The 26,243-nt window shown below is 49.7% G+C and overlaps 1 protein-coding gene across 3 annotated transcripts in view; it reads left to right on the forward strand.

The window, feature by feature from the left end:
- Positions 1-26,243, forward strand: part of ATP2B2 (ATPase plasma membrane Ca2+ transporting 2) — a 375,363-nt gene that overhangs the window by 226,902 nt on the left and 122,218 nt on the right. For all 3 annotated transcript variants that reach the window (XM_055344601.1, XM_055344599.1, XM_055344600.1), the window contains exon 5: positions 25,210-25,727. In XM_055344601.1, the coding sequence (XP_055200576.1) occupies positions 25,529-25,727 (199 nt within the window). In that variant the 5' untranslated portion in view covers positions 25,210-25,528. The remainder of the gene's footprint in view (positions 1-25,209; positions 25,728-26,243) is intronic.

Below are 26,243 nucleotides of genomic sequence, written 5' to 3' on the forward strand. Positions count from 1 at the left end.
ACCCAAGCTACCTGCCTTCTCCTGAAAGAAGTAACTAGGCCTGTGAGCTTGGAATTCCCAAACTCCCCTTCTTCTCCTGTATACTTTGGGAGTCCCTACCCTCAGTTTCTCTGAGTGGGAGAAGGGGTTATGAAGCAGTCAGTGGTGGGAGGCCCTTTCCCTCAGAGGGCAGAGCTTTTGTCTGAATCATCTTTGAATACCCAGATACCAACCCAAAGCCCTAGAATCAACCATATGAATGACAAGTAAGAGTATATGCATGGGGCGGGGTGCCTGGGTGGCTCAATTGGTTAAGCATCCAACTCTTGATTTTGGTTCAGGTCATGATCTCAGGGTTGTGAGACTGAGTCCCACATCAGGTTCCATACTGGTCATGGAGCCTGCTTAAGATTATTTTTCTGCCCCTCACTCCCAACTTTCTAAAAAACAAAAGTGTATGCATGGGGCACTGCAGACTGGAGGGGCCTTTGGCATCAGCGGAAGAAAGGCTCTTAGACATTAGCTCTGTCCATCCTAGCACTGTGATCTGAGCCTCTTGGAGCCTCAGTTTCCCTGTCTGTAAAATGGCACCATGCTCAGTGTTTCAAAGGCACTGTCATATGTCACCTTTCCCAAAGCCTAGGAGTCATGGCAAATAGCCCCATCTCACAGATGAAGAAATTGAGCCCCAGAACAAGTCAGTGACCTACCCAAGGCCACGTGGCCACTAGCAGAGCTGGAATCAGAGTGCAGGTCTGCCTAACTTCAATCTGTGCCCTTGACCAAATGCAGGGTGTCCAACACCTAGTAGGTGCTTAATAGATGGATAAGCTGTCCCTCCCTGGTCCCCCCAGCCAGAGGGGCTCTCTTCAGAAGCCTCCAGGTGGTGACATAAAGCATAAAGTAATTGAGGAGGATGCAGGAACTTTGACATGACCCCTTCAGGCCTGGTCCCCTGCTCCCCAGTGAGCCCTTTGATTTCCTACACAATGAAATCTCTTGTCATGAGTGTGGAGCAGGAGTGAGGGTTTTCTCTGCTTTTGTCTTTCTACTTTTTTCTCCTCTTGCTGCAGTGGCAGGTGGAAGGCCCAGTAAATGCCCATGTGCCTCCTCCGTTAACCTCCCTTTCTGAGTCTGTTCAGAGTGGCAGCCCAGACTCAAACTAGAAGTGGTTAAGTCTACATTCTCAGCCCACCCCAGATCTGATGATGCACTTCAGACTGGTGGGTGACATGAGGATAGTCGCTGAGTGCATGAGGTCTCATCATGATCCATGCTGGGCCCAGGACACACAGGTGGACCAGCTGCCTCCCCCAAGGAGCTCCCAGGAAGACAGTGACAGTGTGGTGCATCCAGAAGGCCATAGAACAGAGAGGGGTGCTGCAAATCTGCCCAGGAAGTTAGAGAAAGCTTCGGAAGAGCAAGAGTTGAAAGTAGCCTTTGCCTATCGGAGGGCACTTCGGGCAGGGACAGCTGTCTGGGCAAATGCCTGGAGGTATAGAACCTCACAAAGGTGTTATGATTTATTATGATTGGAACGAAGGATACAAGAATGGGACCAGAGGATGAGAGAAGTAGGCAGGGCTTGTGTGCGAGGCTCTGGATTTTGAACCCTGCCCTGAGAATAGCAGGAACCCACCTAATCAGGCCTGCCAGTGTGGCTGCATTCTCTCTCTCTACTTGACCTCTAAAATACTGGGGGCTCAACTCTGAGCCACTTCCCTTCCCTTACTTCTCTCTCTCTCTCTCTCTCTCTCTCTCTCTCTCTCTCTCTCCTCTCTCTCGATGATCTCACTCTATCCTATGGCTTTAAATACCATCCTTAAGCTGCTGATTCCCATATTTATATCTTTAGCCAGAGCTTCTCTTCTGCACCTCCAACTCGTCATCCAACTGGCCACTTGGCATCTCTACTTGGATTTCTCACAAGCATCTCAAAGTTAACAAGTCCAAAACAGGATTCTTGATCATGTCCACCCACCCCCAAAACCCGCTCCCTCCCCGACTTCCCATCCCAGGAAGTGGCACCACCATCATCCACCCTCCTGCTAAAGGCAGAGCCTTAATCATCCATGCCTTCTTCCCCAACCTCGACCCCCAGCTCACCCTCTTGGTTCTACTTCCTAACTCCTACCCGCCCACACCTCCTCAACATGACTGTCACCCTGTCCCCATTCCCCTGGGTGACATAGTAGCTGCCTTTCTCGCACTCTCCCCCTAGCTCCCTGACAGTCCATTCTCCAGTGGATGATGGATCTTTAAGGAAACAAACAAACAACTCTGTGCTAGTCTGCTCCCTAAAGTTCTTTAGAGATATCCCTCTGCACCTGGAGTCAAATCCAAGTTCCTCCCTGTGGCTTTGGAGCTTTGCACAGTCTGGCCATTGCCTACCTCTGAGCTCGCCTCTGCTCGCTGCCCCTCACTGCCGCGACTTACAAGCCTCAGCCATACTGGCCCTCTTTAGATCATTAAAAGTGCACTCTGAGCCTTTGCCCATGCTGTTCCTTTTGCCTGACACACACTGGCCCCAGCCCTCTGCATATCCACCTGGCAAAACAGGTCCCCAGGCAGCTGGTCATAGTGCCTTATTCTCTCCCTAGCACTTTGCACAGTCCGTCTTTCCCAGCGAAGCAAACACAGTGGGCCTGGCACACAGTAAGTTCTCACTAAATAGCTGTGGAGCAAACAGCAGAGGGACCCTAGGAATAGGAAATGAGGGGAGGGAGAATGAGACCCGATAGGCCTACAGAAGGGCACAGAGAAGACAGGCACTAGCACCAGGCAGGATGTTTGGATTTCACTTGAGAGGCATTGAGGAGCCACAGAGACTTCTAAGAGTCAGAGAAGTAGAAGCCATTGTGAGAGCTGGGGAGGCCGTATGTCTGGTGGTTACCAGATTGGGTTCTGGAATCAGACTGCCTTAGGTCAGGTCTTGCTTCAATAGCTCCCCAGTGAGACCTTGGGCAAACCACTTAGCTTATCTGAGTCTTGGTGTCCTCCTTTGTAAAATAGGGCCAGCTAACAAAGCCCACACATAGGGGCACTGAGATGATAGAGGAGACAGTGCATGGAGAGTTCTCAGGACCTTGTATGTGCTCAATAAACATTGGCCGATACTGCTACTTCAGGGTTGTTGGTATTACTTATTCAGACCGTGAGTGGCAGACATGACATGTGGTGCCAGGAAAGCAGCCCTCCTGGTCCTGAAGCTCACAGTCTGATGGGGGAGGTGGGCACACTGCTCTGCCTGTGCTCCCTAGGACAAGTACTGAAACTGGAGGTCGAAGCCACGCCCTGTGCGAGCAGAGAATTAAATTTGGGAGAGTCAGGGAAGGCCTCTTAGAAGAAGTGACATTGGATTTGGGGGAGACAGTTTCCTTGAGAGAATATTTTGAGTCAGCAGCCACTGGCCCAGGAACAAGAGAGGAGGGAGGTATGCTGGTTGCTCAGCTCCCAAAATAACCCGGATCTGAGGGCGGACAGCCCAGCAAGCCCCAGGAGCCCCCACCGTGCCTTTCCTGGCCTGGTTCCTGTGACCTTGGAGCAGTCCTTGCCCTGCCCTGTGCCCCCAGGTGGCCAGACAGACTGAAGGTAGGATGCCCAGGCCAGAACTCCAGCTCTGGCCAAGGGGGCTGGGCAGCCAGCGCAGGCACCCGGCATAACCCCTTCTCTCTTCCTTCTCACAGGCCACTGAGCTACACTGTGACCCAGTCAGGTTTGCATTTTGGCTTCTAGACCAGTGGCTTGACCTCCAGAGCCAAAGAGAACATGCTCCAGATCTTGGTCTCTCCCCCGTCTTCCTCTGCCTCTGTGTCTGGGCCCCTATTCTGCATGTTTCCTCCAGCTCCCCTGGCTCTTGTTCCTCTATGCCTCTCCTTCATTCCTTCTCTCTCCCTCTCTCCATACCTCTCTTCCCTCTTCTCTCTCTCCCTCCTCCACCTCCTTTCTTCCTCTTCTCCCTCCCACCCCTGGCTCTCAAGTTCCCTCTGTCTTACAACTTCTCTTTCTCCCCCTTTCTTTTTCCCTCCCCTCCTCTCCCTCCAGTGGGAGAAACCCCAGAACAGCCTCTCTCCACCCCTGTAAGACCAGAGCCCAGGCTCTAGCACCACCACCACCATCATCACCACCACCACCACCACCACTACCACCACCACCCAACACATTCATACTGGCCCAGCCTGGCCCAGAACACAGGAATGAGGGCAGGATTGGCCAGAGGGGTGGATGGATGCTGAGAATCATGCAGATTGTGTGAGATAGAGGGAAGGGTCCTGTCCTTCTGCCTCTACCCCACTTCACCCCCACCTTCCCTCACCCCTGTGTCACAGCTGGGGGCCAGGAGGAAGTCCCTGAACATTCGCCTTGCCTCCCTGTGGCTGCTGGGCTTCCCAGGCGGTCAGACAGCAGGTCGGGTCATTGGGCCCATTCAGCAGAATTATAAATAGCAGCTTGTGCCCGGCCTGCCCCACAGAGCAATCACGGCCGCCGCAGGGCACCCCAGGCCCCCTGTCCTCCACTCCTCCAGCCATACCTCTGAGACAAGGCCTGCCCCTCCCCTGTGCTGCCAGCGGGTCCCCAGGTCAGTATCTCATGTGCTGTCACCATGGTAACCTGCATGTCCCCAGCAGGCTCAGGTTGCGGGAGGTGGAAGTGTGGACAACTGAGGAAGAGGTCCAGTGGCCTGGAATCAAAGGTCACTGCTCTATGCTGGGGCTTGCTAGTTCTCTTGGGGGCTGGGGAGTGGGTTCCTGTCCCCTAGAAATCTCACCTTATTGAGGGACATGGGGCAGAGATGTCTGCCCCTGGGAGGTCTGACAGAGGGGCACTACCCCAGGCCTCTGCTAGTGAACTAGACAGAGCGGGTCAGCCCAGGACTTAATGCCAGAGAGATGTGGGTTCGAATCCCACAACCCCACCTAACTGCTTAGGTCACCAAGGGACCACCACTTAACCCTCTGAGTTCAGCATCCTCTGGGTTGAGACAAGAAGAGTAATATTCCTGTTGCTGAAGAGATCAAAGACTACCACCTCTAAGGCAGGTCCTTTGGTCCTCACCTTGGACCCTTTTGGTTCCTTGGGCCACTACAGGGCCATGGTGGGTCTTACGGATTTCAGAGTCACACTGACCTGGGTTCCTCTCCAGCCTCTGCCATTCACCTTCAGAAGATCTGATGTAGGTTGCACAGTCTCCGTGAGCCTCAGTTTCCCCTTCTATAAAATGGGTGTGAAGTCAGCATCTACAGCTCACTGTGTTGTTTTGAGGATGAGTTAGGCTTTGGTGAGAGGAGCCGTTGGCACAGTGCAAGGCACAAAGCCAACGCCCTGTATGTGACAGCTATACTTGCCATCATTTTCTGAACAGCTACTTCTATTCCAACCTTCCCAGCACAGATGCCTCTGCTCCTTCACTAATGCTGGTCATGTCAGGCAACGCCCCTTCCCTCCCAGGTCCATCTGCCCATCTGCAAAATGACAGCAGGACCACTCAGGCCCTGCCCATGTTTGAAATGGGTGTATCTTGAGCAGCCCCACTGGGCTGGGCTGTATCTATTATTATTTACTGAAGCCCTCACCCGGGCCCTCAGTGCCCGAAACTTGAGCCGCATAGTTGCCTGGCAACCAAGGTGCCAGCTCAGGAGGCTTGGGTGTCAGAGTGTCCAGCTGCAGCCCCCTCCCCGAAGGCTGGAGGCCCATCACTGGGCAGCCAGGGAGTGGGAGGGCTCTGGGCAGGGGCCCTGGCCTGGACCAGCCCAGAAGGGACTTTTCTTCCCCTCCTACCTGCCCAGATCCAGCCTGTCTCTGAGCCCACTCTCTCAGAGTAAAGGGGGCCATTGGCCTGGGATATTTTTATAGGTGGGGCATGTGATCAGGCCCAGAGACAGAGAAATCGGAGCCTCCTCGCACTGTTAACTGATACGGCAGCTGTCACTGTCACCCACTTCCTGGAAGCCTACTGCCCAAGTTTGCCCAAAAGCATGGAGAATTCTCTGACCCTCTTCTAGCACTGTCTTTTTTTTTCTTTTTAAAGATTTTATTTATTTATTCATGAGCGACAGAGAGAGAGAGAGAGAGAGAGAGGCAGGCAGAGACACAGGCAGAGGGAGAAGCAGGCTCCCTGCAGGGAGCCCGACATGGGACTCGATCCCAGGTCTCCAGGATCACACCCTGGGCTGAAGGCAGGGGCTAAACCAATGAGCCACCCAGGGATCCCCCTTAGCACTGTCTTTAGGAAGCCTAATGCCACCTCCTAGAGCTCATGTTTTCGTTTACTCACCCAGCAAGTATTTTACTGAGTATTCGTCCCAGCCCTACTGTGTCCTGTTTGAATGACCTCAGGCAACCTCACCTCTGCCTCAGTTTTCCTTTCTGCAAAATGGGGATAACAAGAATACCTGCCTCATAGAGTGGTGGTGTGGTTCCAGTGAGATGACATATACAAATGTGCCAATGCTTAGCACAGAGCTTGGCACATAGAAAATGCTCTGCAAATATTAGCTTATCTTGATTGTTTTTATTAAATTGTTATAAAGCATAGGCAGTATACCACATAGGGAGGGAACGAGGCAAAGCTTTTTGAGAACAGGGCTGGGTCTGGTTTCCCTCCATCCACATTGTATCTCACAGGACCTGGCATGTAGTAGATCCTCAGCAAAAGTTTGCCAAATGAGGGGAGATGAGAAATGAACTCTATCCCTTGGAATCCATTGCTGCTAGGGGAACTGAGAACTGAGACATGGTCTTTAAACATCTTTTACAATTCCAGGTATTTCTTAGGATCTATTGTGGCTGTTTCACCCACAAAGTTACCAAAATGAATTTGGAATCTTTATACCTGCCCCAAGTTTGAGGTGGGGCTGGGGTAGGTGGGCATAGGGGGAATCGCAGTAGACTTACATAGTGGGGCAGACAACTAGTGGGGTGGGGATTCGGTATTTATAGGAACCTGAGAGTCAGCACCTCTTGCATTGTGCACTGTAAGTGCCCCACCTGCCTCACCATAGTCTCAGTCTCCTTATCTTTAAAAAGGGCACCCTGGGGCACCTGGGTGGCTTAGTCAGTTAAGCATCTGACTCTTAATTTCAGCTCAGGTCATGATTTCAGGGTTGTGAGATTGAGCCCCATGTCAGACTCTGCACTCAGCAGGGAGTCTAACTGAGATTCTCTCTCCCTCTGCCCCTCCCCCCATTCCCTCCCTAAAATAATAAATAAAATTAAATGGGCACCCTGTTCCCTCTGCCCCAGGGCCATAGGTGAGACAAAAAGGACCACACTGTGAAGAACACCTTCTAATAACAATCTTTAGTTACAACAGGATAGCCACAATACCCATAGGAAAGAGCTGTGCTGATGGCCCTGCCTCCATGAGCCTACCACTCATCAGCAAAACTATGTTGGGTGGCCGCCAGCCTGCTGGCCTGGGGGCCATTTCTAGCAGCAGGTGATGCGGCCAGGCTTTTAGTTCCAGGATTTCACTCTTGACTTCTTCCAAACACAGGAAGGGGTTGCCATCTGCTTCCCACCCCTCATACCCAGCCTGCCAGGTCAGCTAAAGCCCCCGCCTTGCACCTGTCAGCAGTGTAGGGGAGAAGAATCCCACTGGGGATTTCCTTAGTGGATGCTAAAGATGGGAAAATCCTGGGAATCTCCTCCCAGCCCCCAGCCTGCTTCAAGCCTTGCACTAATCCTCCACCTTGGATAGGAGAACCCCAGTGGCTTTCTCGGTCCTCCAGAACACTATATTTCACTCCTCTGGTGCCCCAACCTCAGGGCAGCTCTATATGCTGGTCTGGGTCTCGAAATCTGTTGAGTGCCAATATAAGAGCACAGCCTTGGGACTCTGACCTTGTGACCTTGGCCAGTCACCCCACCTTGCAAAACTCTGTTTCCGCATCTGTAAAATGAAGAAAATCAGAACATCTATCTCAGAGGCTATTAGGGGTATGAGCAAGATCATGGGTGGAAAATCTGAAGGTAAGGAGTGACACTTGGTAGTAATAAAATTTCTTGCTCTTTTTTTAAAAAGAATTTTATTTATTTATTTGACAGAGAGAGAGAGCACAAGTAGGAGGAGCAGCAGAAGGAGCTGCAGAGGGGAGAGAGAAGCAGTGAGTCCAAAGTGGGGCTGGAATCATGACCTGAGCCAAAGGCAGACGCTTAACCAACTAAGCCACCTAGGTGCCCCAAAACTTAGCTGCTCTTATGATTATTTTTATTACTGTTCCTGCTACTCACTTGCAGTTAGTGCTGTGGCCATATCCCTGCTGGAAATGTCATCTCTTTTCCTAGTTCAGTGACAGCTTCCATCCTCCCTGAAGGGCAGTGCTAAGTATGCAGTAGGTACTCAGTGCAAGCTCTCTGTCTTTATATTCAAACGCAAGCATCTGTTGAAGTAGATAAGTCCATGACTCATCCATGACTTATTCTCTCTCAGTTCCTGAGGTCAAGCTCTGGGTTCCTAGAACCATTCAACAAGCTTCTGTTGAGGCACCAACTGTATTTATCAGATACACTGAGGACTCAAAGGTGGATGGCATAGCCCCCTGTCCTCTAGGCATGAAGAGTCAAGCCTCATGGAAGGTTCAGTTGACTGTCTGGAGAGTGATGCCAGCATAGGATTCACTGAGAAGAAGGAACCCTCTGAGCTAGGCCCTGCAGGGTGAACAGGGGCCTACCAGGCAGAGAAGCAAGAAGGGAAGGGACAGCTCATGCTAAACCATTCTAAGAGTAGTCCAAAAGGCAGCTCTGAGTTGCTTTTTTATTATTAAAACAAGAAATATATCCCCCCCCATAGAAGTATCAATGCTCAGAAGGTGACTTGGGCTGATCCAAAGGCAAACCCATGCCCATCTGGATATTAGGAGCCAGAGAGACCTTCTTCCCTGGGCCTGATCCAGTGTCCAAGACTTATCACATATCAGCATGTGAGGGTCCCTTTGAAGCCATCTAGTCTGACCTCCTTATTTTATAGATGGAGAAACCAAAACCCAAGGGAAGACTGTTGAGCAGAGGCAGCTAATGGCAGACCTCCTAGGCAGACTTACCCAAGACTTATCCACCTATAGCCACAGGTGATCAGCCCTGGAGTTACAGGTTCTTGCAGGATGCTGAGCCCAGATTGCCTTCTGGAGATACCATTCTCTGTAGGATCCACCACAGGGTCTTTGAACCTTAGTTTCCTACTTGGGAAATGAAAATAATCACTGGGCTCTTTGTGAACCTCGAACTGCAAAGCATTTTATGAATACTCTTATAAAATGCCATTTTGTCATCACCATCATTTTGTTCAGGGTGAACCCTAATGGCAGAGCTCCCTAAGAGTTGTGTCATGGTTTGTGGGTTCAGAGTTTCAGAGCTACCCTATAGAGACCCCCAGAGACAGTGACAAGGAATTTGTTACAGGTTGGCTTTCTGTTCTGTTCTGGAGCCTCTTTGGGTACCCTCTCTAGCTACCCACCCACCTCCCAAACTGGACAACTAAAATATTCTCAAGAAAGTAATAAAACTCTTTTCCATGACTCATGGCTTCACCAAACCCCAATATACACACACATGGTCTAGTCTTATTTCTGATACACACACACTTTTTGCACACCTCAACAAATCCCCTCCTGTGATAGGCTCAATCAGGCTTACACACATTCCATTTACAACCACACACATACTCCACCATGCTCAGACACATACAGACACACATCTGTACATGCATGCCTGATTACACAGCCATGCATACATACACACATACATCTATACACTCGTGATCATGAACTTCCAGTAAAGAAGAGGGAGCAGGGTTATTCTACGTGAGTCAGAAAATATGTTTTAACTATAAACCTAAAAATAGTTGGCAAGAAGAAAATTTAACTATAAACCTAAAAATAGTTGGCAAGAAGAAAATTTAACTATAAACCTAAAAATAGTTGGCAAGAAGAAAATTTCAGGTCAACCTAAAGAGCTCTATAACCACCAGCATTGGCACAGATTATCATGGAATGAGGGAGTGGGCCCCCTGTCAAGAGAGGCATGCAAGCATAGGCAGGACTTGACACAGGTATTATGAAGGGCCTTGGGCATCAGGAATTTTGACCTCTGAATCCCTTCTGGTCTCTGGATTCAAGTAAGCTCTGGAAATGAAAGCCTTTCTTGTTTTTCTGTTAAGCTTTGCAAATAATGGTGTCTGTTTGGTGGTGTCTGCTCTGAGGATGATCTGCCTGGGGTGGTAGTAAAAGGCATGGTTGTCAGAGACTAGCTCCCTGTATCCCTAATGTCGTGGGGTACCAGCCACTAGAGATGTTCACACCAGAGCCCCCCAAACCTGGGACCCATTTCATGCCAGGTCTGACCCCAGAGAGAGAGAAGGGTGGTAGTTCTGGCCTTGTCAGTCACTTGCAACAAGGAGTCCAGGGTAGCAGAAACCCTCATTTGGGCATTGCAATGCAGGGGTATCAGGGCCTGAAATATCTAAAGAGGTAGGGAGTGAGTAAGGTGGACTGGAGAAAAACCCCTGACATTCAATTGTATAAGACTTGAACCTAGCTTCTGACTGCATCTGAAACCCAAACCCAACTCCCATGGATTACACCCCACACAGAGGCCTCAGAGACTGTGTGACATGAGGCCTAGAATCCATGCCTGGATCAGTCCTCTGGGATCCCCCTCCTTTTTAGGAAGATCCCCAGAGCCATTGGGAACCCCAAGAGAGAAAGAAAGAGCAGAAGTGGCTGGAGAAGGACCTTTGGAAAGCAGAATAAGGTGATAAAAAGGCTGGGCCACCCTGGAGGAGAGGGAAACAGGCAGAACATGGCCCCCAGCCCCTGTAAGTCACCCCATCACCAGACCTGGAAAGAGGAGAGCAGATGACAAGCCCAGTAAAGCAGAGGGAGCAGAGGCTTTGCAGGCCATTGTAGAGGCCTGTTGGATGTGGATACCTTCAGGGTCCAAAGATTGGGGTCTCCTGGGGCCTCATGGGGCCTTGGAAGCACTTTGGCTTTTGAGCTCTTTAACTTTCTGATAGGACGTCAACCTTCTTAAGAAGCTAGAAGGGATGAGCCTTCTCTTGCTTAGGCAAGAGAAGGCTCAGGGCAAAAAAAAAATGGGGAGACTTCAGGGTGTCTTTTAGGCCTCCCAGGCCAGGTCTCAGGATTGGAAAAGTGACTGGCACTCAGGGAAAATCCTGCCCAAGGATGAAAGTGAAACTTATCCCTGGAGGATCCTCTAAATCAGAGGGATGGTTCAGTAGGGTGAGGCCATAGACCTGAGCCCAAATCTGCCAGCACCTGTTCTGTGGCCTTGGGCATTACCTTTCACCGTAGCACCTCTGTTTCCCCATGTGGAAATCATTATCACTCTAGTTGATTGTGTGTCTCCCCCTGGCCAGGCTCTGGGCTGAGCCCTGTGCCCTGCCTGAACTCACATTATCTTCCCAACAACCCTGTAAGTGAGGCTGATTATCATTTCCATTTTAGAGATGCAGCAACTGAGGCCAGAGAGCTGCCTTGGTTTACCCAGTCATTCCATGATGGCAGAGTGAGGGTTCTAACACAGATGTCTCTGACTCTAAGCTCCAGAGGGATTCTGACCCTACTAAGTAGGAGTCAAATGAAAAGTGGCTTAAGAATCCATAGAAGGAAGGAGATTTGGGGGACCGGAGGAAATTCACAAGAGGAGATGACTCTAGGGTTTGTGGATCTAGGGACCCAAACATGAGGTAGAATGCAACAGGCAAGGAAGAGAGGACATTCCAGGTAGGGATCCCAGCCATGCAACATGTGCAGGTAGGGCTGCTGCAGAAGCTGCGATAACGGGGATAGAGGGAAGCCAAGCTATACACACCTGCCATGGCTTTTCTTACTTTCATTTCAGGGCTCGGAGCATCAGCAGTAGGCCTGTGGCTCTGCGCAGCTTCAGTGAGGCTGGGGTCCCCTGGGCCTGTGTCCCCTGGGAGGCTGCATTTGCATCTGTCCCCGTGCAGATGGTTAGTGAGTGCAGCTAGCAGCCCCCACCCCCACCCGCACCCCCTTCTGTCACTGGGACTAGGCTGCTCGGGGAGCGTGGTGCAGCATTATTTTTAGAAGTGGCACCATCTGTTCAAGGTGCCGGGCGGATTCTGTTCATCTCTGCAGTGGCCAGGACAGCCATGCCAAATCAGGGGAAGAGCTGCAGAGCTGGCTGGCTGGGATGGTCACTAATCTGTATGCTAGCCTAAGAGATTCTGCAGGCCCTTGGAATGTAGGATTCTGGGAGCTGTGGTCTGGGGCTGCCAGTGGGGTGACTCTGGAGCCAGAGCAGCCAACACAAAGGACAAGTTCAGCATAGAGGGGTGTCCAATGCCCCCATGCACCCCACATGGTCCCCAGGCCTACCTCCTGGAAGATTCTGAATGCCCTACACTTGACCTTCTCCCTGGCCTCTAGCTCTGTGTGGAGAATGGCCAGACTGTAGGGATCCTCTGTGTAGCACTGGTGTGTCAGAGAACACAGCCTTGACCAGTGTAATCCAGAAGCACTGGGACTTCTCCTCACTGGAACTCAAATACTTCAATGTGTCCCACTGCCTGAACCATCCCCTACCCAGAGCTTCTGAGTCATTGCAGGAAGGAGTTAGGCTATTGATTGTGAACAGGGATTCTGACAGCAGACTGCCTGAGTTTAGATCAACAGTTATGACCCTGGGCAACCTCCTTAACTTGGCATAGTCTTTGTTTGCTCATCTGTAAAATGGGATGCTAGCAACAGCTACTTCATAGGATTTAGCTGCAAATATACCAATATGATGCCTGTAAGGCTGTGGCGTACTGTGGAGATGCATTCAGCACCAGCTCTCACTACCATCTGGCTGACCAGTTTCCACTTTTCAAATGCAGCCTACACTCTAAGATTCATTGTCCCCAGTGTCTTTCCATAGTCAGATTGATTTCTCAGTAATAGAGCCAGCCTTGGTGGAGGTGGTCCTGTGCTGGGGGCTGGGGAGGCCCTGTTCTCAGAGAGTCATGGTCTAGCAAGGGAGGCAAGCTGGCAAAACACACCCCAAGACTGAGGATAGAGAGTACAAAGTCAAGGAATGAATTGCTCGTGATGGGCTGGCTTTGGGAAGGGGTCTGAAATTTGAAGCAGAAGATTAATAGAGAACTTCACAAAGAAATTGGTATATGGAGCTGTGCCCTGAAGAGGAAAGTTTGGATTAATGGAAAGGCAGGTGCAGACAATCCAGGGTAGAGAGAACAGTGAATGCAAAGGGTGGGAGGCAGGAACATGCATTAGTTGTTCAGGAAATGCAAAGAGTCGCCTTAGACCAGAGGCCAGGCTGGCTCCAAGCCAATCAGGCAGGATCCCGGATGCCATGGTCATGAATATGTTTTTTTAAATAGGTACCAGGAGGGGTGCCTGGGTGGCTCAGTCATTTGAGCATCTGACTCTTGATTTTGGCTCAGGTCACAATCTTAGGGTTGTGAAATCAAGCCCCGTATAGGGCTCCACATTCAGCAAGGAGTCTGCTTCTCAATCTTCTCTCCTTCCCTCTGCTGTTCATTCTCTCTCTCTCTCTCTCTCTCTCTCTCTCTCTCTCTCTCTTTCTCAAACAAATAAATCTTTTTTAAAAAAATAGGTATCAGGACCCAGCAATGGTTTTTAATCCAGAGAGTGGTGTGCTCAAATCCAAGAGGCAACATCTCATGGTAGTTTTAGAGACAGGCAAGTCCTAAAGTACGCCTAGTTCTGCCAATCCTTAGCTATGTGACCTTGGGAATTATGTTATTTCAACTCTCAAGCTTTGGTTTCCCATATGTAAAAATAGGCATAATAATGCTACTTCTGGGGTTACTGTGGGATATATACATTAAGAGCCAGTTCAGCTCCTGACATTTGGAAACCACTCAGTAAATAAGAGTCACCACCAGCATCAGGGGGAGAGTAAAGTCCAGTTGGGAGGCTGCGGGTGAGGACCTTGAACTAGTGTCAGGAACTATGGTGGCAAGGAAGAGAACGGAGCCCAAGCCCTTACCCCACTGCTCCCTAGGTCTGGGCACCTGATTGGTCAAGAGTCAAGGGTGACTCTGATAGTCAACTCTGGGACCGAAGAGGGTGCTTTAGATGTCATAAGTGGCTCAGGGGTCACATAAGGAAGAGAACATTAGGAGAATCTGAATACCTGAAGGATCTTCAGAAGAGCCATTTGGCAGTCGAAGAAGATTAGTGCTAGAGCTTGGGAGAAAGGGCAAGGTAGAAATGTAGGTTTGGGAACCACTTATGTTAGGATGAAAGTTGATACCAGATGGATAGCATCGCTGAGGGAGAGTGGATCATTAAGAGCATCAAGAGCAGCACCACAAGAAAAGGCTCCAGTCCAAAGTTGGCCCAAAACAGAAGTCATGCAGACCCCCTGGACAGAATTAGTTGCAGAAACCATAGGAGAATGGGAAGAAAGGGTGAGGGCCATGAACATGGCAAAGTTTAAAGACTAAAGAGGGCACTGGAGTTGACTAGTAGGAGTTGTCTCCAGAAGCCACTTAGCTGGAAGTGGCATTTGGAAAGGCAGAGAGAGACAAGAGGTGATTTTGAGGCAGGAGCTGGGCCACAAGAACAGGGCAGCATTCTAGAACCCAGAACTGGGAGAGTGTTGGCTATAAGAGCAAGAGAGCTAAAAATGGGCTGGAATGAGAACCCCAAAATGCTAGGGCAGTGTGACTCCACCACCAGCCTGACTCATCTTTGCAGGCTTAGGGCTAGGAATCTGTGCTTCAAGTAGCTCTCAAGTGATGCCAACACAGGTGGCCCTAAGGGAACCACACTTGGAGCCGCCCTGTTCCGGGGTCCCCAAGCTCCACTCAGAGAAAGTTTTATCAGAAAAGAGAGAAGACCTTGGCCAGAGGGGAGGCAGCGCCTTCTCTCAACTACTCCTCTAGCTTCCTGGCCTTTTGATTCACCTCCTTCAGTTTTGAGGCCAAGTCAGTGGCCTGAGATCTCTAGCTTTCCACCAAGAAGACTCCAAGGGAGATAACCTGGGCTGAGGCAAGGAAAGCAGTGAGTGCACAGTCACCAAACTGGAGCAGCTCTGCTTCAGCCTATAAGACTGGCCAGAGTAGTGAGACATAGAATCTAAAAAATACCCCCACACATACACCCACACATACACCAGTCCCTGCCAGTGCCTGCGTCATTCTGACTCCCCTCATCCTTTGAATCCAGGAGCCCTTCTTTCTGCTTTTTTCACCCCTCTCCATTAGTTCTGTTTCTTGGCCTCTGCATTCTCAGTCCACATAGAATGACTTTCCTAGCTTTAGCTTCCTTATTCTCTGATCTGGACCCCAAAGGACTCACACAACTATTCAGAAGTAATCTCCCAACTTAAGCTCATCCCCTGGCAGGTCTGTGGGTGAATACCACACCCTGCAGAAGAAAAAATTTAACAAAGTCAGATAGAGATGCCACCATTTAAATATGGTCCCAGCAGGAACCAGAGGCAGAAGACCAGGCGTAATGCAAAAGAATGGATCACTAATGATGAGATTTCTGGCATCAGTGACAGATGGCACTGATAAGCCAAGGTGGGTCTTCTGCATATGCACATAAATGGCCCCTGAGTGGCCCTTTGCACAGTATCATTTTCTTGGCTCAGGCCTGCTCACTGGGACACCTCATTGCCTGACAACCTGGCTTTACACATCAGCACCAAACCACTAGGGTCACCTCCCCATGCCTGCTCATAGAACTCATGGAAAAAACCCTGTTCTCTCCCCATGCACCCACACCCAGAACCTCAGGCTTCCCAATCCCACTCTCCATTGGTCAGCACTACAGTCTTGGATAGCTCCCGGGGGCACGTACAACCTTTGCTCTGCGTCAGCAGCATAGCACATGGACAGCTCCTTGGCACGTGGTCCTTAAAGCCCACCCCAAATCCCCAGTCAGCACCATTGCCTCTGGAACAGCTCCCAGTGGAAACAGTTCATCAGCGCCTGTTCTTGTCCTCCCCCTGGGGTGGCGGGGGCTGTCAGCACCCTGGCCACAGGGAGAACACTCACTCCCAGCCTCTGCTGGTGGGTCAGCCTGCTGGAGAGAGGAGGCCTGTGATTATCAGGTTTCCTGACCTCAGCCACCCAAACCCTCCCCACCTCCGTCTGTCTGTCAGCACTGCATCACCAGACACAAGCCTGAAGAATCACCAAGCAGCTGGTGATCTGTTGTGTGTGGCCAGAGCAATGAACAAGCCAAACCCTGCACTTCCCTACAGGAGGCCAGAGAAAAGGGCAGGAGCCTGGTCTGGTGAAGGATGTTAGTGAGGGGGGCAGGCTTAAGAGCATATGTATTTTTGAGACCTGGCTCTGCCACTCCCTAACCAAGGACCTTACACCAATAACTGCAGCAGTCTCTTTTTCTGTTTTCTCCTTTGTAAGTGGGAGTGCCACCAGCCCCTGTGTCATATGATTGTTGTGAAAGACTAAATGAGATAACAAACATAAAGTGCACAGAACAGTGCTTGGCACATAGTAGGTATGATCTAAGTGCTGCTGTTATCATGATTTTTTGTCCTTCTTTCAGGCCTCTGCTTGTAATGCATAGGAACAGAACAGAGAGAAGGAGGCAGGTGAAAACAGGAGAGGACAAAAAAAAACTACAGCCAGTTAGGATCTGGATGCTGGGGCAGTTAGGGCTGCAAAAAGGGCCTTAAGGAGTTCAATATATCTGTAGGAAGAGTTGCACAGGGTGAATGATGAGTATGGGGAGGTGGCCAAAGCATTTGGCTGAAACCAGAGAACACTGTCCCAAGCAGCTGGTCTATCCCAGGTAGAGCCACCATCCCCAACCTTCTCACTGCATGTCCCATCTTGCAGCCCAAACTGAAGTCTCACCCAACACTTTTCTACCTCAGCTAGGTTTTCTGCCTCCATCTGCTAGTGACTTTGCTGTTTTAGTTTTATCAGAAAACTCTCAAAGATTTTTTTAAGGGAAGACTTCTAAACAAGGAGCACAAAAAGAATACAAATCTTGAAAGGCAAACACTGCTCTGCAGAGACCCAAGATCGGCAGGAGATGTCAGAGGTAGCAAATGAATTCTGATCAGCTTGTGACTCCCAGGTTCTATGGCATTTCTCTTTTCTTTGGCCTACAACTGGGTGGCCACTTCTGCTGGGGACGACAGTGGCATGGTAAAGAGGCCCACGTCGGTATGTATACCCTTTGAAGCAAGTATCACGTGAAAGGAGCATCTCAAAGGATGGCACTAAGATGTCCCTTTGAAACTGAGCATCTGTCCAACCTCCCCACTTACTTATAGAAAAGGAAACTGAGGCACATGGGAGAAAGCACTGGTCCAAGGCCATACTGTGAATTGGTGAAAGGTAATGGGACACAGAGAAAAAAAAAAAAAACAGAGACTTTGGACTTGAACAACCAAATTTAAACTATGCCAGATCCTACCCATGTAGCCTTGGCCATCTGTAACATCTCTGAGCACCAGCTTTCTCACCTGTAAGGAAGGGACAATAACACTATGCAGCCCGTGGAAGCATTTGCTAGCAATCACTGTTAATAGTAATGGTCAAGCCAAGATCGGGACCCAGAAGATCTGATTCCCAGGCAAGTGCCATTTGGGTTGCATCATCCAAAATCTGAAGCAAAAGTTGTAAGGAATTGTTTGACTCAGCCTGCAGATTCTGATCATGGGGTTACTGGGGCCCTTTGTGGCAGAGTGAGCAGACTGAAAACAGCAAGAAGGAGGGTCTGAGCATCTCTCTTGCCCTCCTCAGAATCCCAGTGCCCAGGACAGGTGCACCTCCTCAGAGTTATTGGGTGGGTAGATGGATAAACAGATGGAAGGTTGGAGAGGTATACAGACAGATGGATGGACAGCTGAAGAATGGATGGATGGAAAGGGTGGATGGATGGCAGGGTGGATGAGTGAGTACATGAGGAGCCTATAGGACCAGAAATTGGGTTTTTCCTACCATCTACCATTGACAGTTCCTCTGGACAACAGGGGATAGTGCAGGGAGTTAACCCTAGTGGGCAGCTAAGAGCTGAACTGACCCTCCCTCAGGCCAGATAACAGGAGGATGAGAAGCTATGCAAGAAACCATAGGTCCCTAACAGCCCACCCCCTGGCCCTGATTCTGCCATCTGTGCCTTCAAGGCTGATGCGTGGCTGTTTCTGTGGGATTTTTTTTTTTTTTTTTTTTTTTTTTTTTAGATTTTCCTTTTCTGGTTAACAGGATAGGAGTTTTCTAAAAATAGCACTAAATTCACTTCTGAGGTATTCATTTTCAATTCCCTTCCTCTTTCTTCATTCTCTCTCCCCAACTGTGAGAATTCCAAGCTGAATTTATCATTGTCAAATTTGATGCACACTCGTGCATGCATGCATACACAGACACATATACCGTGGGGTTTGCACACTGACAGACAGACATGGATACACACATCTCTGCCTCAATCACACTCACAGACACACACTCATGCTGACATACTCCAGGAAACCCTGCACAGCAAGCTATGTCCTTCAGGGTCACTTACTCTAAGTATACATCTGCTGACACACCACAGGGACCCTCTAACACACACACATACATAAAGTCACTTCCAGGCCCACCTCCAACACTGACATTCTCACATTCCTTCTGACTCAGGTGTGCCCCCATACTGTGTACTGGCTGTGCTGAATGTCCACCATAACACACTCACACTGACCCTGCATACTCACATTGACATGCACACTCACACTCACATAGTCACTCCAGGTCCATCAGGCTCTCTCCTTCTCATATACATGCACACACATAAAGGACATTCCGTCTCCCAGAGGGACTATGACTTTCCAGATGAGGCTGAAGGAGAAGCAGTTGTCCCTCTGCCCCCAGCTGCCTAGCTGAGTTCTCCCATTTCCCTGGGACAGCAGCAAGGAGGAGGCTTCCCATCAGCAGGGCAGGGAGGCCCTATACTGAAAGGTCATAATTTCTATCTAGGAAAGGAAAGAAAAGGTCCTGGCCCAAGGGAGCTAGTTAGTTGGGCCCAGAGCAGAGGGGGACTAACCATACAAGCTAGGACCCTCCCCAGCCTCCAGAGCAGTGCTAGTGGCATTGTGGCTAATGTACAGTTGGTCTGAGTTCTGAGCTAAGGGAAACAGTGTGAGGGACAACATGGGTAAACAGAGGACAGAGGCAGGGAGTAAGTTAAGTTAGCATTGTAAGAACAGTCACCATTTACCAAGGTCTTCCTCTGTGCCAGGAATTGGGCTAAGACCTATCTTGATTAGTCCTCACAAAACCCTATGAAGTAGGCTGTCTAGTTGGCTCTTTTCAGGGAGGAGGAAAATGAGACCCAAGGAGGAGTTCAGAGCCTTGTCCAAGCCACAAAACTATCAAATGGCAGCACCAGGCATCACCCAAGATCTCCAAATGGGACCTAGGTCCTTCACATCTGTCATTGTTACTACTGACAATTCAGAGGAAAGGGGAACTTTAAAATACGTATTAAGGTGGCATTTAAATTCAGCATATCTTAAAACAGAAGGGTTTTGCATCCGAAAGCTATTTTTAGCACATATTTAATTTGTAATTGTCCCAGCTCCCATCCTTCAGTTAGGATTGAAAAAGCTGTTGGTTTGGGGTTTTGATGGTTTTTTTTTTAATCCTTCCTTCAAAAGATAGATTCCTTCTTTGTTAAATTAACTCCAAAAAAAAAAAAAAAACAAAAAACATTGCTCCTTCCTCTGCCAGCATCCCTTCTGGCAAAGACTTTTTATTAAGGCGCCACTAACCTATTCTTGAGTCATTGAAATGTAACAATACAGTCATTTAAATGCTAATAAGATGAAACCGAAATGCATAAATCTAATATTATCAGAACATTCTCCTGGATTCTGAAGGGCCTGCTGCATCACAGCCTGAAGGGACCCCAGAGCACTCGTCCAATTCCTTCACTTTCCACATGGGGAAACTGAGTCCCAGGAAGAAAAAGGGTATGGCCAAGGTCATGCAGCTAGAGCTTGGAAAACAGAGAGGGGTTTTTCAGTGGCTTTGACCCCAGTTGGCTGTGTGACCCCTGATATGTTGCTTAACCTCTCTGGACCCTGGCTATCTGCCCTACCCAGGCAGATGTCTCAGCTCAGGCTGCCATAACAGAATACCATAGACTGAGTGGCTTAAACAACAGAAATTTGTTTCTCATATGTCTAGAGGCCAAGAAATCCAAGATTGAGGTACTGGCAGATTCAGTTCCTAATGAGAGCCCTCTTCCTGGCTTACAGATGGCTGTCTTCTCACTGTGTTTTCCCATGGCTGAGAAAGATGATTTCTCTCATGTCTCCTCAGAAGAACATGAATCCCTTTCAGGAAAGCTCCACCCTCATGGCCTAAGCACCTCCCAAAGGCTCCGCCTCCTAATAGGGGTGCACAGAGAATAGGGCTTCCACATACGAATTTGATGGGACACATTCAGTCCATACCAGCCTGTGCGCCCATTGTTTTGGTCAGAGGTGACTGCCATGTTGAGTGCTGGCTGCAAATGAATCTCATCACAACCATGAGAGAGGTGCACTTGCTAATAACAGGGTGGGAGGGGGTCAGGAAGAGGTATAGAAACCAGGGTTGTAGAGTGTCTATTCCGGGCCAGGAGCCACACTGAAAACCCAAGATCTCCAAATGGGACCTAGGTCCCTCACATCTGTCATTGGTACTACTGACAATTCAGAGGAAAGGGGAACTTTAAAAATACGTATTAAGGTGGCATTTAAATTCAGCATATCTTAAAACAGAAGGGTTTTGTATCCGAGAGCTATTTTTAGCACATATTTATTTGCAATTGTCCCAGCTCCCATCCTTCAGTTAGGATTGAAAAAGCTGTTGGTTCAGCTTTTTCAAAGTTATCAGTGAGTCCTCACAACAACCTGTAAGACAGGTAGGTCGACTCCACTTTGCAGATGAGGCCCAGTGAGGCTAAGTGACTTCTCCAAGGTCACACAGCTCATTTAATCCCTCAGCCTTAGACCACTGAGTCATGTGGTATTCGCAGGAGGCAGCGAGAGGATCAGAGTCTGGTGGGCTTCGGCTAAGAAGATGGCTGCCTGCTACAACATTAGCCTCCCACCCGTGTGTCATTACAACAAAGAGAAACTGGGAAGTGGAGGGTGGGGGATGTATCTCAAACTGATTCTAATATCTTTTCAGACCCCAGCAAACCTGTAACATAGATGAAATAGGAACCACTACTCCATTTTTTAGATGGGGAAATAAGGTTTCAGGACCTGTCTAAAGTCATACCTCCAGGGACAGATGACCCAAAGACTGATGCATTCATTCACCAAGCACTTCGTGAGTGCTCTCTGAATGCCAGGCACCATACTAGATACAAAATAGAACATGGCTACCACCCACACAGAGCTCTTAGGCTCCAGAGGAAGGGAGACCACTAAGTGGGTCCAATCAATAAAGTGTAATGTGCAGTATGATACCAAAGACATCTGGAGTTGGGAGCATTTACACGGTCTTGGTTGGTCAGGGAAGGCCCCCCAAGAAAAGCACACCGTGCTGAATAGGACAGGCCATTGTCAAGGTGGGGAAGGCCCAGATAGTGGAGAGTGCCCTATGACAGATACGATTCTACACAAGCTAGCAGGTCTTCAGTTCTGTCTGCCAGAAAATCATTTGTGTGGCATCATACAGGTGCTTCTACGCCAGTGGATTCACACTCTCGGATCAAGCAAATCCCACAGTCAGTTCAAGTACCAAAGTGAGCTCTGCAAGTTAGGACAAACCAAGGTGCCCAGAACACGGGTGGTCTCAAGCATGCACCCATGAGACGCAGGAGCAGGGGACGAGGGGGTGGGGGGAAGAGCTGCATCACAAGAGGTAGCCGTGATGAGAAATCCCAAAGAAGAGCGTTTTGTTTTGTTTTGTTTTGTTTTGTTTTCAAAGAAGGGAGTTAAAGATCAATCACCTACAGAAGCAGACTTCTGATTTTTAACTAATTTTGTTATCCCAGAATTGCATCCCTCAAACATCAGATCCCTTCCTGCACCTTTGACTGTGTCCCTCCCAACCCTTTAGTAGCAGAGAATTGTATATTTGAGTTTCTTTTCTGTTCATCTTTTAGCTTAAATCCTGCTTAACTTACATGGGAAAGAAATACTCCCTACTCATACTGAGATGAAAAATCTTTCCTGATACCCTGGCCCAGATAAGATATTCCTTCTCTGGATATCTGTAGCAACTGTCACTCCTCATCATGGCAAATCCATCATATTGTAGAAGTCACTCATTTAATTACCCCTCCTCCCCACTGTCAGCTTCTGGAAGGCAGGAACTATGTCTGGATCATCTAGTGCTGGCACAGAGTAGGTGCCCAAAACACAATTATTGAATGGATGATTGGATGGATGGATGGACAGATAGGTAGATGGGTAGATAGATGGTTGAAGACCATTGTTCATCTTAATATAATAGTTAAGATCTCCAGTAGTCCATTAACTCATGCCTACTATTTTGATTGTAAATATAATTACTGCTAACAATTCTCGTAGCCTGTGCTGCCCAAGATGTAGTTATCAGTGCCTGTAAGCCATGGCACAGGTAGCAGGGAGACACACAAAAAACAGCACCTTGGGTTTAGAAAATTGCTTGTGGTTTGCAAAGCACTTGCATTCACAGACAGCACTTCATTTATGCATTCTAAGAACCCCATGAGAGAGATTCACAAGGGGAGGCAGCAGTGTCCTAATTAAGGGTGTGGCTCTGGATCCAGATTGCCTGAGTTCAAATCCCAGCTCTGGCACTCACTAGCTATGTGACCTTGGGCAAGTCGCTTCACCTCTCTTGGCCTCAGCTTTCTCATGTGTTATATGGGAATAACAAGACTACCTATCCCACAAAGTGCCTGTATGGATTGATAATAATCACAATAATTACTGAATGTTTCCCATGTGCTTGGTTCAGTTCTAAATATTTTGCATGAAACAACTCATTTAAGCCTCATAATACCTATGAGGTAAATACTATTATTCCCCCTCCCTTTTTTATGAAATGAAACTAAAATTTGTTCGTTTTACATTCTACCGAGAGGTGGAGGGGCTAGAATTTGAACCCAGAGATATAGTTTCTAGAGCCCCTGAAGTTAACCTCTATGGCATCTCGACCAAGGCATCCTTGGTCCCTTCCTTACCTGCTCCTCATAGGGATGCACTGTTGGGGTCAAAACTAATGGGTTTTGGGGTGGTGTATGCTCAGATGGCCAAGGACCATGAGTGCTCCTATAGGACTAGGGGTGGGGACCCCCCCCCAAGCACACTCTTTCTCTGGTTTCTTGTGTCTCTGCTTGCAGCATCAATACCATTATATTCCACTCTATTAAGATGCTTATTGCTCTCGGGGTAAGAATTGGGCTTCCTACTGCATCCTTGAGTGAAGGTGCCCTCCTGTAAGGCACAACAGCTTTCTCCTGTGGCTCCAGCACCCCCTGACCCATGGCTGGGAAGCCCCATAACCCAGGTAGAAACACAGTGAATTTGAACATGATTTATAATTATTTCCCAATCATTTGGGAGGTAGCAAAAGGACAGGGGACAATGATTATTATTTTACAGATGAGGAAACAAAGCCTTGGAAAAATGAAGGTAGGGACTTGCCCAGGGATTTGGGAGGACTTGGGTCTGAACCCAGGTTGCTCTGGCTCAAGAGCCTATCTTGTTGGCTGCCATCAAGCACCTTTCACCCATGAGACCCTGCTCTCCAGAGAGTAAGGAGGGAGCGCCCCCTAGGGGAAGGGGAAAAGGCACCAAGCTGGGAATCCAGAGGCCAGCCCACCTCCGGACTCTCTCCCCGCTTGCTCAGTGTGGCTCTGGACCAGTTCCTTTCCATCTCTGAACTTCCAGTTCCTTACTGGGAAAATGAAATGGACTCTAAAATGCCTCCAGCACTTTTTTGCAAGAAGGGAAAGGACAATGAAGCAAAGAGATGGGGAGGGGACAAGGGGAAGGAGTTGGAGCTGGGAGGGTGGGGCTCAATCCCATCTTCCTCCCCTCCCCCCCAACCTTCCCACTTACTGTCCCAGACCTAGGATAGCCAGCTGTCTGTGCCTACTGGGTGGGGCCAGTCCCCATGCCAGGCCCAGCCAAGCTCAGCAGAGGCCTTTTGTCACCCAACGCTTGCCGGGGACCTTGGCCACCGGTGTTGGGTGTCGGGGTGGATTGGATTCTCTCCTGGCAGCCCCGCAGATGCCACACTTCTGCAAGGGTGGCCGGGCGGGCGGCAGGGAGAAGCCGGAGCTCCCTCCTCCTTCTCCTCCTCCTCCAGGACTCCCCAAGGGACATCCTGGCTGCTATCTGTGGTGCTGAACTGTGGGGGCCCCCAGGTGAGGGCTCCATGGACCCCAGGTCATGCTGGGGGCCGGGGGGAGGGGGGCGGGGGCGGGAGCGGCAATGGGCTGGACGCTGAGGCTCAGTGATGTCCTGGTGAATATGCATGAGCTGATTCCTCTGGCCAGGCCAAGGGCCTTGATTAATGTGGTTGGGTACAGCAGGTGAAGGTGGGCAGCTTTCTCCCATTCCCATGCCTGTGAAACTAAAGTGAGGACAACAACATGTAAGCAGATGTAGGTGGCACAGATGGAAAAAGCATAAATGCTGGGGAGCCTGGGGGGTATTACTTAGGGGGTATTACTTACTGCACTGGGGGTAGTGTTATGCTCCAGATTGTGAGAGCATGGTGTGTGTGTAAACAAGACTCAGAGCACAGGTATTTTTGAGGAAAGGGGGTGGGAATGTTAAGATGTATTCCTAGAAGTCTGACTGTGTGTGATAGTGTTTATGGAGGGAAGAGGGGTGTCCACCAGGGTGTGTGGGAAGTGGGACTCATGTATTGGCTTGTGTTTATGGTGGTGGGGTGGGCCCTAAAAGTAGGAAGGTTGGGTGTTGCAGAGCACCCTGAGCTGTGTATGTCAGTGGGTGTATATGCACCAGGGCGCATGTCATGAAGTCAGTGTGTTAAATATTTAGCGAGTTATGGTGTATTATGGGGGTCAATCAGGCTATGTCCCGGGGGTGGTATATTGTAGAGTGCCCAGGTGGGCTCTAGTATATTTGGATTTACAGTGAGTGCTGGTGTGTTATGGGGTATGTGTGTATGCAGTGGGTATTATTTGGGATGGTTTGTGTGTGTACAAACACACAGAGCCTGGGCCTTCCTGAGCACCTGTCCCATGAAGTCTCCAGTGCCTGACCCTTGTCACCACTCTGTGCTTGCCTCCACAGGAGCCACCACCCCTGACCATGTAGATGCCAGCTCCAGGGAGCAGCATGGGCCCCACTGAATGGAGACTCCTGGGTCTGCAGCCCTGAGCCCCTCTGGCCCCTGGACGTTGCCCCGTGCCCAGGGATACACCTTGAAGCTCACCACTGCTGTCGCCAGCCCACCTCAACCACCCCCTCCTCCTGGAACCCAAAGTCGGCCACCAGGAGCCACAGTCATCCAGTGAGGTTGTGCTAAGGACAGTCACACGGAGCCATCGCCCAGCAGTCTCTTGTCCAGCGCTGACTCTCGGGCCCACCCTGAACAGGGACTGGAGCAAACATGGGTGACATGACCAACAGCGATTTTTACTCCAAAAACCAAAGAAATGAGTCGAGCCATGGGGGTGAGTTTGGGTGCACAATGGAAGAGCTCCGCTCTCTAATGGAGCTACGGGGCACCGAGGCTGTGGTCAAGATCAAAGAGACTTATGGTGACACTGAAGCCATCTGCCGGCGCCTCAAAACCTCACCTGTGGAAGGTAGGCGTGGGAGACTTGAACACAGTGCTTGGATTTAGGATCCAGCCACCCACCCCAGGCTCCCTTCCCCAGGCCCAGAGAGCCCCCTCATCTGGGTATAAGCATGAGACCACAACATTGCCACCGTGTGTTCAAATCCAGCTCCACAACCCATGTCACCAGCCTGGGTTGTGTCCAGCTGTCCCAAATCCAAGCTCTGATGCTGGCTCCCTAGATCTCTGGGGCAGCCACAGGCTGTGGAGCTGCTAGAGGATGGGCAAGCAGGAAGCTGGGCCATTAGGGGAGAGGGGACAGATGCCTGATTGTGTCTTGCTTTGGAGATGGGTGTGGGGGTTTTTGGTAACTGCCAAAATGAGCAGACCTAGCATCTCAGGAGAGAGACGGTTTCACCTTCAGGGAGCTCTGCTGAAGGGGACCAAAGCCAGGTCATCTGCTATTGGGCAGAAGGAAGAGGAAGAGGAATCCTGTCCTGCTCCTCTATATACATCTAGTGCCCAGTCTGGTACCTGGAATGGA

Source organism: Nyctereutes procyonoides, unplaced genomic scaffold (genome assembly GCF_905146905.1).
Source record: "Nyctereutes procyonoides isolate TBG_1078 unplaced genomic scaffold, NYPRO_anot_genome, whole genome shotgun sequence".
NCBI lineage: Eukaryota > Metazoa > Chordata > Mammalia > Carnivora > Canidae > Nyctereutes > Nyctereutes procyonoides.